This window comes from Etheostoma spectabile, chromosome 14, assembly GCF_008692095.1.
Source record: "Etheostoma spectabile isolate EspeVRDwgs_2016 chromosome 14, UIUC_Espe_1.0, whole genome shotgun sequence".
NCBI classification, from domain to species: Eukaryota; Metazoa; Chordata; class Actinopteri; order Perciformes; family Percidae; genus Etheostoma; species Etheostoma spectabile.
This window is the reverse complement of record NC_045746.1, coordinates 4,722,263-4,738,205: the sequence shown is the minus strand read 5'-3', so window position 1 is coordinate 4,738,205 and position 15,943 is coordinate 4,722,263. Positions and strand designations below refer to the sequence as shown.

The 15,943-nt window shown below is 40.0% G+C and overlaps 2 protein-coding genes and 1 long non-coding RNA gene across 22 annotated transcripts in view; 2 read left to right on the top strand and 1 right to left on the bottom strand.

The window, feature by feature from the left end:
- Positions 1-3,560, top strand: part of LOC116701811 (uncharacterized) — a 25,555-nt gene extending 21,995 nt beyond the window's left edge. The window contains exon 3 of the long non-coding RNA XR_004335007.1: positions 3,482-3,560. This is a non-coding gene — a long non-coding RNA (uncharacterized LOC116701811). The remainder of the gene's footprint in view (positions 1-3,481) is intronic.
- dync1i1a (dynein cytoplasmic 1 intermediate chain 1a) overlaps positions 1-6,116 on the bottom strand; it is a 55,381-nt gene extending 49,265 nt beyond the window's left edge. For 2 of the 19 annotated variants that reach the window (XM_032535787.1, XM_032535788.1), the window contains exons 1-4: positions 4,960-5,284; positions 3,976-4,109; positions 3,658-3,772; positions 2,544-2,631 (exon numbers count right to left, since the gene is read on the bottom strand). In XM_032535787.1, the coding sequence (XP_032391678.1) occupies positions 2,544-2,631; positions 3,658-3,772; positions 3,976-4,095 (323 nt within the window). In that variant the 5' untranslated portion in view covers positions 4,096-4,109; positions 4,960-5,284. Of the gene's footprint in view, positions 1-1,366; positions 1,413-2,226; positions 2,233-2,541; positions 2,683-3,657; positions 3,773-3,975; positions 4,110-4,959 lie in introns of all 19 variants that reach the window. The other 17 variants (XM_032535772.1, XM_032535773.1, XM_032535777.1 and 14 more) reach the window with 17 other exon arrangements.
- Positions 6,117-6,587: 471 nt separating this feature from the next.
- Positions 6,588-15,892, top strand: pdk4 (pyruvate dehydrogenase kinase, isozyme 4). Of its 2 annotated transcripts, XM_032535799.1 has the most exons (12): positions 6,591-6,986; positions 7,523-7,664; positions 9,104-9,175; positions 10,313-10,497; positions 10,919-11,008; positions 11,158-11,235; positions 11,728-11,804; positions 11,904-12,002; positions 12,296-12,409; positions 12,771-12,884; positions 13,870-15,062; positions 15,420-15,892. In XM_032535799.1, exons 1-11 carry the CDS (start codon positions 6,875-6,877, stop codon positions 14,011-14,013), a joined length of 1,227 nt encoding a protein of 408 aa, XP_032391690.1. In that variant the 5' UTR covers positions 6,591-6,874; the 3' UTR covers positions 14,014-15,062; positions 15,420-15,892. The 2 variants fall into 2 exon arrangements, with proteins under 2 accessions (XP_032391691.1, XP_032391690.1); XM_032535800.1 differs by lacking the exons at positions 11,904-12,002; positions 12,296-12,409; positions 12,771-12,884; positions 13,870-15,062; positions 15,420-15,892 and having other exon boundaries at positions 6,588-6,986; positions 10,313-10,523.
- The last annotated feature ends 51 nt before the right edge of the window (positions 15,893-15,943 follow it).

Genomic DNA, 15,943 nt, shown 5'->3' with positions numbered 1-15,943 from the left:
GGGGGAGAAAGGACATGCATGTTTACATAAAGACATTTTAACAAACACAAACATTGGCACGTGTCAGCAACGCAAAAACACACATTACCACATGTATGCGCATACAAACTCACCCACAGACCACTTGTCTAGAGAACAGCTTAACACAGGGATTCCCATCGAATTTCATGCAGAAATGGCACTATTAATGGAAAGATTTTTAGACAAGTGGATATGGTGTGGGAGGGCTATACATTAGGGAGACATTGTATTTCATTTAAAATCGAATGCACTCCATTTATTGAAAGATATACAGTATGCTCATCTCTAGTAATAGATTTATTGGTCTTGAAAATACCGATACATTTATGAACAAAAATGTTTCCATGGTTGTGTGGAAGAAGGGCAAAATGATTTCATGGTTTTCAGTGAGAAAACAATTTGACCTGGTGACTTGTAAATGCAAGAAATTATTGCAGTAATCTTGTTTGAATGTTTTACTCATCTACAGCATTCAATCTTAGCAACTTACATCACGTTTATTTGAGTGACATTCTGTGTCTTGATGTTTTGTATTTAAATTTGTGCCAAATGATGCATGAAATCCATGAACAATGTATCCAACAATATGATTACCATCTCACACCTACAGCACAACATACATCATCTATGTACAGTACATATTCTCATAGAGTTTAGCATATGAGATTTAGATTGCTCTACATACATGACAATACATTTGCCATGCATCATCATTGAGTGTAAAACCATGATGAAATTGCTGAGCTCATTCAGTGCATTTGCATTGTTCTTCAGCAGTTATAAATTCCATTATTTTGGGGAGGTAGGAATAACAGGGGACTCAAACAGCAATTGTAACCTGGAGAGTTTGATGGCAACTTGGATGAAATCAACCAACTGTGAAAGGATAAAGCTTCCAACATCACTACATTTTTGTTGATCCCTTTCAGGGCCAGAAACACACCCATCAGACCTTCAGCTTGTGCCACACAGCGCCAGGTGAGAGTGGCAAGGTATTTCTTTAGCCTGACAGACCGGCTGTTTTGCAAGAACAGCGGTGACACTTTAAGCAGCAGATTGTCAACTCTTTGAAGGCTGAAATTACTTCCATGGCTCAACTCATGCAAACAGACATATTTTGAGCTGGTATAAAGGGAGACAGTCGGGCTTCATACAGGAAGTCACCAAAGGAATGAAGGAAAGAAGGGCACTGCGTTGAGAAAAAAAAAAAACATGAAGGGAACTGCATAGTCCACTGACAACACTGAGGGTGCCTCTTTGTGTTCACAGGACAGTAAACTAAGCTAAAAAAAAAAAAAAAGGTAAGAGCAGAAGGAATTCCTGGGTTTGACATGAAAATGCTTACCTTGAGCTCTGTGCTTGGGACTTGTTTTTAGAGAAACCTGACCTAAGAAGGGACACACACATACACAGCCACAAATGGAAAAGCTACAAAATGGCATGCCATCATCCAGGGTGGATTTGGGGCGAAAAAATCTTTCATTCCAGGCAGTGGAACTAACTCACCAATTTGTAAAATCCAATTTGTAAAAGCTTAAAAAGAAACAAAAAGTCTTATAGAAGAGAAAGTATTTCTGCTAGGAACAGTATTGAGCTCCCACACGTTCTTAATCCCCAATTCCACCCCTGGCCATACCTGAACAACACATTACTAATGACTTCTGAGGCCATCATTCACACACTGACCTCTACAGTCAGCTGCCATATAAAAGCAAATGGGAAGCGCTTGATGACCACTCACTAGTTGAGAAGACTTGCAGGTTTAATTTAAAAGAGCAGTCATTTGCAGAACTTCAAGGTTAATAGTTGCTCCATTGGTCTAGTGTGTTATCAATGAGGGAAAAATCTTACATTCTGTCTCTTGTGCTCAAATCAGCTACTTCACAGAAAACGTATGGCTCATGTTCCATTAGGCTCTGTATTCAAAACATGGCTCCCTAAGGCTGCTTTCTGAAAGTTTACCAATCTGGTACTGACTTACACAGAGATAGTATCTGGCAACATGCAGTATTTTCAAACTAACAACTTATTTGAAGGAAGGATTACAGCTGAGATGTACCTGGACATCAAACTTAACTTCTCAATACTAGTTATAAGAAGCAACAAGCTGTACAGTGGTCATCAAAAAACCAGATGCCATGACAAGTGACAGATACCACATTTACACGGCACCACAAACTTACAATTAGTGACACACATCCTTACCTAAACCTGTTGTGCCATTGACAAGAAAAAATACAAAATATGTGTCAAAAGTCACAACATGCAAATGATATCCACAGACCAAAGCAACTTCACATTAAGATCATTTTTAGCCACAGGATTTTTTTTCAAAGTCTAAGACTCAGGGACCACATACAGTTTATGGCTAACCTCTCAAAGAGCAGTGAGCAAAACCTTCTGGTACAACATTTCCAAGTGTGATATGTCTGTCACATCTAGCATTTCTTGAATAAGACTCATGAACAAAAAAAGACTTCTGACATTGAGCCTGGGTATGACAGTCTTCATTTTTGGCCTACCTGCCTGCTGCTCCTCCATCAGTTGAATCCTGGCTCCCCGTCTCACTGGGTGTGCTCACTGATTTGGAGGGGGACACAGGGGTCGGGACTAAATAATGAAAATAACATGAATCTAACATTAAAGGCTGCAAAGAATGGACTGCTCAAATAAATTTGGATGAAATGCAACAAAGTAAAACAAGTGATGGACAAATAAAAAGAAATGTTCAAAAGAAAGGAGAGGGAGGGCAGGGCATCAAATGAATTGTCGATTTTGTATGTATTGTATTTCCAGCTCAGCTTTATTTGAAGATGCATTATAAATAACTTGAGCTAATGACAGGCGTAGCAGTGACCTGATTTTTAGGTGTTGAGGGTGTTGTTGCAATTTTAGAGCACTAGAGAACAATGCTTCCAAAAGCTTAGAGAAAGCACCTTGGGGATTCAACCTACAGTAATCTATCCGATGTGTGTGCCGTAAAGGGAAGCTATTTTTTAGCAGGATAATTTTCTAAATTCATGTTTCAGTCACATTTTGAAAGTAGGAATAGTATTTGTGCCCTGATACCCTATTACAAGTTATGATACGCAAAAAGGTACACAGTGGAAGAGAAAAAGATGATAAAAGGGAGTTGTGACACATCAAAGTAATTAAGAAAAATGTTCAGCACAGTCCAACTGCAATGTGCATAGCAAATAATGGAATCAATTTAGGATAAAAATACTAATAGATCTAATGAATAGTACGTGTAACAAAGTTACTATAACTATCATGCAGAGTCATTGCAACACAGACATTAACATAGATAGACAGAAACGTACTTTAGTTAACTGATCATTTCCCTATCAGTTAGGCAGGATTTGACTGACCATTTTCAGCAAATTGCACATATTAGGTTGATGTGTGCAACTTATGTATGCTAGTCTAAACATTAAAAAGTTCCTCAGAGCTTTTTTAGCTATTATATGTTAAACTTCAATTTTACACACATTGATAGCTGTGTTGTAGTTCTCATTGAACATTAGGCTCTAAATCACATTCAGTCTACCTTCACTGTAGGTATTGAAACAATTAGTTAAACAGTTTGCAGTACAATCATTCAATAACTGTTTAAGGTGTAAGAGTATTATGTACCTAGTGAAGGCTCCGGTGAGATGCCAATACTCTGTAGCAGGGCCTCAGTCTCCCTGCGCTTGCGATCTAAGTCTGAATCCTCTGGGGTGGCCTCTCTCTTCTGCTGGCTCTCTGACTGCTCAGGATACATAGCAAAATATCACCTTACTCATCACGACTTAAAGGATAAATTTCCAACCCAAACCTTCTGCCCACAGATGATTTTATCCATGTATGGACACACACAATCTCAGCCTTTTTTGTGTCACAGTCAAACAAAAAACAACACAAAAACAAAACACACTAGAAAATGAGTGCCAGTAATGTGAATGTACTCACTTTTTTCCATACCTCTTTCTTCTTCCTCTCCTCCTCCTTTATCTTTTTTTCCTGCCTGATTTGGGCGAGGCGCTGCTTCTTACGCTCCAGCTCTGCTTTTAGGTCACTTTTGTCCGACATGGTGTCCTACGGGGCTTGAAGTAAGAGGAACGAACAGGATTGAGCTACGTATGGCACTGTCACAATATGCTCTGGTTTCATTACAACATGATACAGTATAAAGGAGTGTAAGTTTATCCAATGAGCCTAAGTGATGCTTCAGAAAACCCATTGGGTGTGGCAGTTATACATCCATATACAGTAGATTTCCATACTGGTGTGACACTTGTAGCCTACCTATTTTTCTGGAACTACTCCAGTGTGTGTATGCTATAGGCAGACACTTCTTCTGTTCAATTCCTTAGTCAAATTAACAGAGTTATCATTAAAAAAAAACTCACCACCAGTGTTACTATACTCTAATATGATCCATGGGTAAGGTTCAAAAGCTCAAAGCCATTATTGCCACTATTCCTGTTAACTGGACATACAAGAAATACTAGATAAAACAGACTAAATGTAGTCTTACGGCGAGGATCTAGAAAAGGCTTACTGACTGCTGCTACCTAGCAGTCTGCACCCTGACCAGTGATTTAGCAAATTAATGGCACTTGACCCTGAAGGTTTAAAAACGTCTGCTAAAGCTTTCTGGAACAATAAATTGGAAAATAACTAAATGTACGCCGTATACAAAGTACAAAGTATAACATAAAACACAAGTATGTAGGACACAGGAAGAAGAACAAACCTCAAGGCGTTTGTTTTAACGCTTGCATTCGCAGCTAGCTAATCACAAATTTGACAGCAGTACTCACGTGAATGCGTTAAGGCCTTGCCATAACTACTTCAGTATAACGTTAGGGCATTTTGATAACAAGTATAACAAAAAGGGCACTATTTTATTGCAAATAACCGTGTAATGTACTGTTATTATTTCACTCGTACCTTGTCCACTCGTAGGCTACTGATAATGATGTGTCAGCCGGCAAAGATGCTGTCTCACTGCTGCACCCCGAAAGAGAAAAATCAACACATCCTCTACCTAAATCAAACTGAATCGAGGTATCTCGGGAACCCACGAATAGGTCGTTTAAACCATTCGTATGGCTATTGATGACACTGGTAGCAAATAGAGCATTTCAGCGGCCGTTGACCCAAATCATACATAAAACAGGTGCACCGCACGCCGATACATCCCTAGGAGGAGTAGAACGATGTTTAAGGAGGAGAGGAAATCCCACCTCCTTTGACGCGAACTGTCATCTCATTGGTTTTGCAACGCCGCCATCTTGTGGCCATTTGGAGAAGTGCTTTGGAGTAACGGTAGCCAAAAACTAACAAATATACAAATGTTGACACTTTACAGTCACTGTACCAAAATAGATGAGTAAAAATGCTCGCGGTTGAACGCCCGTTGAGCTTTCGTTAACGGGCCATTAATAGCTAAAACAGTGAAGCAGCGGCAGGTAAGTTAAAGGGTAATACGGAGCAACGGTTGGACCAAATGTGTCTCTAATGAAGTTCAGAAGAAGTAACAGCTATTTAGTGGCAATTCGGTAAGCGTCCCCCATATATGGTAAGCTTCTGATTCCATGGTAAAAGACAGGTTACAGGACGATTTAGGAACATTTTAATTTCTCCGTTTTTTTGCAATGCGACACTAACGTTGTGCAAACTCAGTCCCTTCATGTTACTATAACTGTCTGTCAAAATCTGATTTTGACATCTGTCTGTCAAAATACGCCGGCCTATAGCCTACTAAAAAAAACGTCTCACCCGTCTCTGAACTAAGCATTTCTCTAAACTTCATTTTCTTTTTTTTCTTTTCTATCCAGTATGGTCATCATTATTCTGATTCAGAAACACAGTTTCAGATTTGGGAAAGCTTTCTTCTATGTGTGAAAATGCAATAAAGGGGTATTTGACAGTTTTTTCATATGTAGACCACAATTAGACCAGGTCCAGATCCGAAACCACTACCTGGACTGGTCAAATCCCTTTGTTGCATTTTTCACAAATAGAATAAAGCTTTCACAAAACTGAAACTGTGTTTTTAAGAATCTTTAGCCTCTCTTGGATAATTTAGTCCAGATTTGACAAGTCTAGGTGTAGTTTTGGATCTGGACCTAGTCTAATATGGTCTATGAAAAAAACTGTGAAATCTCTCTTGTGTTATAAAGACAATAAAGCTTTCACAAATCTAAAAGTGTGTCTTGGTCATAATTATAATGAACCTTTCAATACAGTAAGAGGTTCAAAAAACGGAGGATCAGTCATGTTTCCGTAGATAGTGATACAAAATATTTCTATGATCGTGACTATAAAACATTTGGCACAATGTTTTTTTTAACTGAAAATACCGTAACCACACTGTTGAGCTCTGAAAACAATGTAAAAGCAAGTACATATTTCCTGTATTAATATATATCATTGCGTTAATTTTACATTTCTCACCACTAACGTTACCGTTAATTCCATTGACTGTAAAATTAAATCCCTTCTTTTCAACTTCCTCCTCGACATCCTCCAGTTCCAGGACAATCTTGACGCTCATTGGTCGGTTTTGATGTCAATCCCCCCCCTCCCCCGCCACAACAACACACACCGCTCACTGTAATGGAAGTTGTGTTTGAAGGACATACACTTGCCGAGATGCAGGGAAGCTGCTCGATAAAACGATGATGGGGAACTCGTAACCAGCATATTGTAGTATTATCCTTTTAACGAAGGGGCTATTGTACGTTACGACACCAATCTTAGCCCTGCTAGCTAACAGTCGTCAAACTGGAGCGTGCTGAAGACAGTAAGGACAGTTCGTCCCCGATACACTGATTGTGGGGGTCTGCAAAGGACAGGAAAAATGAAGTTCGCTCAGTTTTTACTGAAAAATGGCGCTGGTATACCGAAACAAGTGGAGAGGTTTGCTAAGTTCTCCCCTTCTCCCTTATCTATGAAGCAATTCATTGACTTTGGTAAGTGTTTCGCGTAGTAGGCTATCGATTTTTCGGACACTGCATCATTGTTTCCGACACTCACACGGCTGTTGCACAACACACGTTATTTGACCTGGTCATTGACGTTGAAGTGCAAACTGTATGCAGACAGATGTCATTGCATGTGTTAGCCAATGTTTATGTTGTCATTTATTGTGTATCTAACTGCACATGAAGTTACCACTTTGAGCTGTGGGTGTAGAGGACTAGTGACCTCGACAAAAAAAAAGGCTATGCTGATGTGGTTGATCTCTGCATGGATATAATGCAACCGATAATGTTACTGCTACCTAAGCAAAAATAAATAAATAATAGGGATAACAAATGCTTATATTTTTCCAACATTATTTTTCAAAAGGTTCCTCCTCCAAGGAATGTCTGTGTCCACAAAAAATCCTGGACATATTTCTTCTAAATAGTAATGTTTGGGAGAGGTTACTGTTTTATATTTTGACAGGATGGGGTCAAACGTTGGATGATCTTTTCCCTGTCTCTGTCCCCTCATGTGACTGCAGGCTCTGCCAATGCATGTGAGAAGACCTCTTTTGTGTTCCTGCGGCAAGAGCTTCCTGTCAGACTGGCCAACATCATGAAGGAAATTGATTTCCTCCCTGACAAGCTCCTTAGCACTCCTTCCCTGAAGCTCCTCATCAGCTGGTAGGATCTCTAGACTACACCACGTATCTTTCTGTATACCCTGTTGTAACAAAATCATTGTTACCAAAATAATTTGTTAGTTTTCACACACGTTCACCAGCACCTGTCTGCAGGAAGAAAGGAGCATTAGAGTGCAGAGAAACTGTAGTGTGACAATCCTATGGGATATCTAGTGTTTTTTTCATTTTAAGGGTTTCCCCGGGTTCATTACAAGGTCATAGAGGGTCTGGTCTTTGTTTTAGCAGGGATAGTTATGAAACAGTTGTGTCTCAAAGCAAACTTCCTCTGGATTTCAGCCCTTGTATTTTTAGCTTCAGATATAAATTAGAGCCACGCTGTATGTCATTAGTCCTTCAGTTTTTTGGCAATTCAACTACTCACAGAAGGCTTACAGCTGTGATGTTGCTGATTTTGTCAAAAGTTATGTTAGTTTTTTTGTTGTTTTTCGTTCTATTAAACACATATCAACTGTTGTCTGTTGAACTCACTGGCTAGATGCTGTTGATCTGGGAGAATACACCCATATCAAAGTACACTGTGACTGTGTACATGTTGTAGAAAGTGAAAGGGTGTAAACAATGAGGGTGCAGCAAAGTACAGGTAGATAATTATGTCCGTTGCAGGTTTTTATCTGTAAGTAGAATAGCTGTAATCATTTCCATTTGGAGTTTCTTTTTACACCAAAGCTGTTACTTCCCAGTAGCATCATCAAATCACAGTACTCTTTACCCTGGCATGTTAATTATGTTTGGTGCACAAGTGACATTAAGACGCAACAATAAGGTCATTACCCCAACCCCACTCTTCTCATGAAAGCCACAGTAGTGGCTATATTTGGCCATGCACTGTGACTTTCTCTCCTTACTAATGCAGAGATGTTTAGATTGCCAGCAAAAGAGTTGATCTGTTACTTATTAATATTGTTGACAAGGGGAGAGCGGTAATGCCTGGATATTTCCTGGCAAGCTTGTGAAAAAATACAAGTCAAAAAATAGTCTATTACAAGATCAATATCTGTTTACATGACAGCAAAGAAGAGTGTTAAAGGTCAGTTCGGGGGCAAGCTGAGCTGATTCAAAATCATTGCTAGCAGCACTGCCGTTCACCTTTCACCCAGTTTTCCTACTGTGAGACAGTGAGTGAGAGAGAGAGTGTGACTCAATGTGGTTAGCACTCTAGTCGTCTTCGTGCACTGACCTACACATAAGTTCTGTGATAAACCAAACAGCTAGTATCTAAAGAGAATACTCTAACCATGTGGAAATGCTTGATGCCTGAAAAATGTCAACTTAGTATAACAAGAATTTACTGTTTGCTGATTAGTTTTTAATGCTTTCACATAAATGTAATCATCAGATTGATAGTCATTCTGATGTACAGTAAATTAACTAGAGTTGAATTCTATTTTCTTTTCAAATCCATCCTTTTGTGTCCACCAGGTATTCACAGAGTTTGCTGGAGATTGTAGACTTTTTAGAAAAGGATCCCGATGATAAGGATGTCCTGACAAAGTAAGTAATTTACAGACACTTTCCAGTACACACATTATTGGTTGTGTAGATCTTAATGATGTCCTTTTCTTGTTGTTTTGTTGCTGCTACCAATCCAGTTTGGTCATTCTTCAGTAACTGCCGACACCAATCCAATAACTCTGTAATTAGTTTTTAACTGCTTACGTTCAACCTCACACTGCAAAGTTAATACCAGACTTATCTATATGCACGACGTTCCACTTCCGGGATTGCTCCGTTGCCACCGGAAATTCCGCTGTATGTCCTTCTTTTCATCCGTTTCGTTCCGCTTTCTTTATGTTGGAATTATAAAGGACTATGATTACTGCTCCTCAGATCTCTGCAGACTAACTGTCCAATCTGAGTTTTCTGTTGCATGACTAAAATAACCTTTGAACGTACACATGTTGCACAAAAACAAGTTCCTTCCCGGGGCTATTTTGCATTGGCTATATACGGCCCATGACGATTGTGATTGGTTTAAAGACATGCCAATAAACCAGAGCATGTTCTGCTCCTATCCCGGAATGCTGTGTGGCCAGACCCTCCTTCACAGCATGGTGGAGGAAGGTCTGGCAATGCGAGACAAATAACAGACTCCTGTTCACGTACCTTGTTGTACAGCTCCTGAAGGCCACTGTGGGACTCAAAGATTGAGGATTGAGTTAAGTTAATGCTCCATTGCGCTGGCAAAATCCAACTTGCTCCAGCCCAAAGACGAACCATTCATGCCGTTCAGTACCAGCAATCATTCTTTTCAATTTGGAGCAATTCATCTGGTTTACTCAACACATATTTTAATATTTGCTACTTGGGTGTAGACTTTATATCAGGTAACATCCGTCACAACTCATGATTATGTTATTAAAATGTTATAATCAGCACTGCAATAAAGTAGGTTTACTTGTTTGACAGAATTAGCTCCTGGCAACAGGAAAGGTTTGTCAGAAGATGGTCTTCTTGTCATTGTTGTATTTATTTTCCACAAAGCTCAGCCCTGCTGTTACAGCATTGTGCTATATTTAGCAGGCATGTGTGCCCAATGTCATGCGCACTGATGTGAAGATATTGTAATAAACCCGGTGTAGTAACCCACCCTTACATACTCGCACTAATCCATCATGTCTTTTCCCTCAGTTTCACACAGACTCTGGTAAACGTCCGTAATCGACACAACAACGTGGTGCCCACCATGGCTCAGGGTGTGGTGGAGTTCAAGGAGGCCTTTGGCGTGGACCCCGTCACCAACCAGAACGTCCAGTACTTCCTGGATCGCTTCTACATGAGCCGCATTTCCACACGCATGCTCATGAACCAGCACAGTCAGTATAGCACTCAGTGATTAACTGTGAGTTAATCAACACAGTTGCTCACTTGAAACACTGTTTGTTGTGTGGTGTTATCTTGTAGTATCTGTTGTACATGTTGTCTGTGTTTGTTTTTAACTTATGGCTGCAAGTGCCCAAGAACAATTTCCCACCTTTTAATCTGGATCTCATGTCAAAGTGCTAGTAATGTTTTGAGAGCAAGCATTAAAAAAAATGATCACAGCCCACTTTGTTGCATTAAATGATAGAAGAGCTTATGTGTAAGCAATAGGTGTTTTAGCTAGCGTTAACATTCCCAACTGAACTCACTCAACCTGATATGTGCTTTATATTTGATTTATTATTAACAAATGTACAATGAAATGTGTCCATACGTGAGTCAAACACTTTTTTTTTCTTTCGTTGGGCCCTGTAGCATTAATCTTTCAAGGCAGTGTGAACCCAGCCCATCCCAAACATATAGGCAGCATTGACCCCAGCTGTGATGTTGTGGAGGTAGTAAAAGGTGAAAATGATCTTCCTCAGATCCAATATTGCTGTCACACGCACACACACACACACACAGAGATTGGAAGTGTTATTTACTTCCCACCGCTCGGTTTGGACAAATTCATGACTGTTTGCACTTTCTTTCTTGGTTTCACATTTTTTTAGATGCCTATGATACTTCAAAGATGCTGTGTGAGCAGTACTACCTGACCTCTCCTGATATGGAGATCACAGAAGTCAATTGTAAGACGTTTATATTGTATCCGTTTATTCACATTTGTTTCCGTTACTCTTGCCTATTCTGTATCTTTCTTGGCTTACCTTGATATTTTCTGCTGTAGATGTTTGTGTGAGAGGATAGATGTACAGTATTAATCTTTGTTGGTGTAAGTAAAGCCCTTTGTGTCTGTGTCCTGTTAGCTGGGCCTGCCAAGAGCTGGCATCAGCATCACACATTCCTAATTTAGACTCATTATCTACAGATAATGTGAAAACCTAAACAGATATAAATCAAAATGATGAATTAAGTTATTTCTTGTTCCTTGCTTAATTATTCAAGGGTAGCTCTAATCTTTTTTTCCACTAATGTTGAAAAGGTTTGTCTTGTCTCAGGTCAGAGTGAATCAGAGGTCTGCATTCACTGACTTTTGTAGTCAGGTTTATACATTTTACATAGTGCCACAAACGTTTTTTTTTTTTTTAACATATAATTAATATTATCGCATTTGTTGATAGCCAAAAGCCCCGGCCAGCCCCTCCACATTGTCTATGTGCCATCCCATCTCTACCATATGCTGTTTGAGCTTTTCAAGGTACAGTACCCAACAAGCCTGAAAATCAGACATGTGTTATTCATCACCCCGTTTCTATTTGCTCACTTTTGTAATCCATTTTGTATGTTTTTCTGTCAGAACGCCATGAGAGCTACAGTGGAGACCCATGAGATGGCCCCAACGTTACCCCCGATCAAAGTGCGAGTGTCACTGGGAACTGAGGATCTCACTATCAAGGTAGATGAGGACACAAAGACTGACTGGGCCGCAACTTTTGTACTAAAGGCAGAGACGGGGAAGGAATCTGCGAGAATTTAGTGTGCTTATTTGCCAATTTCTGCCATTAACTAAACTGTATCCATATCCATGTGGCAACAAATACCCTAGCAAATACATAAATGAAACCCTGATGACTTGATTCACAAAGAATGACACCGTTTAGATTCCTCTAAAATGGCAAACGATAAGTAGCGGATGAGTTCACTATGAGAAGACCCTTGGAAACCTAACATACCTCTTGTTTATTTTAGATGTCTGACAGAGGAGGAGGAGTCCCTCTCAGGAAGATCGAGCGCCTGTTCAGCTACATGTACTCCACAGCTCCAAGTCCAGTCCACATAGACAACTCTCGCAACGCACCACTGGTGAGACTAAAACTTCAGTGTTGATGATTGTCTTAGTCAGTACACTAGACAACATGCTTGCTTTCGAGTTTTAAACACAGGCTTTAAATTGCGACTAAAAGTCAACTAGATGGTACATCTCCCTATTTTAATCAGAGACTTGCACAACTGAGCATGGTTGTAAATTAGCTTATTACAAAGAAGGATGCAGTCAGCCATTGTTCATTGGATTAAACTGTAACCATGAGATAAACTTCAGACCTGTTTACAACAAAAACCCTCCATAGTATACACTATATGTTTTTAATGTTGTCATATTTTAGCAACTGCTCCAGATTGGCTTATCTGTATTGATACTGTAACTCTGTTATTTTCCCTTTAGGCTGGTTTTGGCTATGGCCTGCCCATCTCCCGTCTGTATGCCAAGTACTTCCAGGGAGACCTGCAGCTCTACTCTATGGAGGGCTACGGCACCTCAGCTGTCATATACTTGAAGGTGAGAACTGCACTATCTTCAATCAAAATGTCAAAAATAATCTCGAAAGCCAAGTGTACTGTACAGTAGAGCTCACACATACGTGTACTGTCAACTACACATACTGGATCAACTGAGTGGTTGCAGATTTAGGGCCCTATCTTGCTCCCGGCGCAGCACGGCGCAAAGCCAGGCGCAAGTGTCTTTGCTGTTTTAAGACTGACGCAGTTGTCAATTTCCCATCCTGCTCCCACGTCTTTTAAATAGCAAATGCATCTGAGCCCATCTGTGCGCCGGCTGGTCTTACAAGGAGGTGTGTTCAGGTGAATTCTTGGCGTATTGCTATCTTGCGGCAGCAGAAAGTGATCGCGCCATTGACCAACAAAAACCTGGTCTAAAGTCAGTAACGCAGCATTTCATTGTTATTTTAACAGTGCGTTAGTAAAATGAGACTTGTGCACAGCGTGCGCACACAATTCTTGTTACACACACACAGGGAAGCTCAGCAGCACACATGCATACAAAAGTTAAAAAAAAGGGAAATATTACGGTGCAAATCTGCCATCATAATAGCAATGCGCTAGGGTACAAAGGCGCCTGGCTGTTAAAAGGAATGGAGATGATACGCTGATTGGTTTATTGCATGTTACGCCCAAAATACTTGACCAACATGACCTTTTTAAACCATGCGCCCAGCACACAGACCCTTTTTTCCGCTATCAAACTATGGCCATCAGAAGTGGATTTGGACATTGGGCATCAATACAGACAGTGTGCAACTATTGTGTGTCATGTTGTAAGTTATAACTGACCACATGTTCCATGTCAGAAGACCTTTGCACCTTTGCCATCTCCGCCTAAAGGAGTGTACAGAGTTTTTATCGAGCAGAGGGAACTTTGTAGAAAAGCCCAATAAGAAACAACCTGGATCTGACTCTCATTCATGCAAACGTGTCTGTGTGATACGGATGCAGACTAATAAGTTGCCTTCTGCTCTGTATTACAGGCCTTGTCCTCAGAGTCAGTGGAGAGACTTCCTGTTTTCAACAAGTCAGCCTTACGGCATTACCAGTCGAGCATAGAGGCTGACGACTGGTGCATGCCCAGCAAGGATCCAAAGAAACTGGGCAATTCCAAGAGGACTCTGTAATGGTGGACTGAGGGAGGAAGCGGAGGACACTCTAGAATAGTGCCAATAGAAGAATAAAAAAAATAAAATTAAAAAAAAAGGGTCCATGTTGGAAGAAATGGATAAACTTGTACTGTAAGTGGGAGAAGGAACCAAATGCTTTCAGCATGCTGCTGGACCTGTACGTGGAATGTGGATTCCCTTCTCACAACTCTTAGATGGAGGAAAAATGCTCATTGTTGGTGTCAATAACCAGATACAAGCACCAAAATAACTGAGCTGAACTATTACTACCAGCTGCCAGGCAAATAAACAAATTCATTTCATTATACTTTACGGTGATTGCAGGCTGCTAATGGCAATGGAACAAGTCAAGTATTAATGCCCTTTTACCTCACTCATTACATTCATAATAACATGGTTACACCTGTTTTGGTTATTTCGGTTTTTTTTAATTAAAAATATATCATTTCACAATCTACCAAGGCTAACAAGGCTAGCAAATGGTAATTGGTTATTTCATTTGCTTGGTAAAGTTGTGATTTTGCATGAGGTTCAGTGTGTATCATTGCCTTGGAAAAACCCAGCCAAAGCCAGCTGCAGTGGGATGACTTTTAAGTTAAACAGATTGGGAACATGTTTAACAACTCTAGCATAAACACAAAGTGAGCAAAGTCTGTTCCCCCACTTTTGTTCACGTAAGCATTTCAATCCTTTGCAACTTGCAGCATTTCTTTTCACACACACACACACACACACACACAAAAACAACTTCTGCATTTTGTTGCAGTTCAGTTCTCAGACAACTACAGCATTTTAGATGCACTATAAGAGGAATTTACACTGCATGGTTCGTGTAAAATAGCATCCATGTAAAATCAGTTGTTCCATTTTTAGTCTTTCAGCTTCTTCAATAAGAGATGTGAACATGCTTGATGGAGTTCCGTAGAGCAAAATGAGAAAGTGCCTTTCTGGAGAGGTGGAATTTTTAAAACAGTATTGCAAAATATTTGAAGTTATTATGTATGGTTAAACTGTGATTAATTGTATTTTAACTGTAAAACTACCAAGTTAAAGGTGCTCTAAGTGATGTCACACGTGTTTTAGGCTACAACATTTGTTGTCACATACAGCAAACATCTACTCACTCTCCGCGAGCTGCCTGTCCCCGGAACACACTGTAAAAAAACGCGGTCTGTAGACAGCCCAGGGTCTACACACAGCAACAAAAACAAACTGCGCCAACTTGCACTACAAAGCATACACAAACAGTGTTCCAGCCAGTAACCAACAAGAAGGATTTAGGGGTGGGGGGTAGTGCGCGGAAGCACCAAAGGGGGGGAAGCTAGTCTCGTTTTGTTTGAAAATACTCAAGAAGAAGTAACGTCACCCAACATTGCCTAGAGCACCTTTAACCTTTACAATAGTAATTTCTCTCTGTTGAAACTAGTAATAAGTTAATTGCAGTAAGTAACTAAAATACACACTTTTTCCAAGAAAGTTTTCAGTGTTTTCAAAGAGTAACTGTCTAGAACTGCACACAGTCCTTTGGTAATGTCACCCTACGTGTTTTGTAATGATGCATGTGTGTATATTTAAGTGACTGACTTTAGAGGGTGCGAAGGACTGTGTAAAATGTTAAATGTTGCACTGCAGAAAACTGTACTTGTGATAAGTGATAACTTGCTTTCTGTGATAAGTGTAGCAGATCCAGACAGTAACATCACAGGCAGATGCTCAGACAAAGCTATATTGAAGCTGTATAGATATAATGGGCATAGTATGGCATTATCTGTATCTAACAATTTCACATATTCCATGCCCCCATTGTACCAACCTTTGCCCATTTTGTAGCATTTAGAATTGTCTTGAGATCTTGTTGATTAAAATATGAACTCACTAATTTTAAATTTTTATGATTTATGAACTGTCTGGACCAACAGACATGTCT

Coding starts and splice junctions, on each gene's coding strand:
- pdk4 (XM_032535799.1), top strand. CDS start 6,875: ATGAAGTTCGCTCAGTTTTTACTGAAAAATGGCGCTGGTATACCGAAA. Junction 11,009..11,157: donor TGTTGTGGAGGTAGTAAAAG/GTGAAAATGATC, acceptor ACATTTTTTTAG/ATGCCTATGATACTTCAAAG. Junction 11,236..11,727: donor GGAGATCACAGAAGTCAATT/GTAAGACGTTTA, acceptor ATTTGTTGATAG/CCAAAAGCCCCGGCCAGCCC.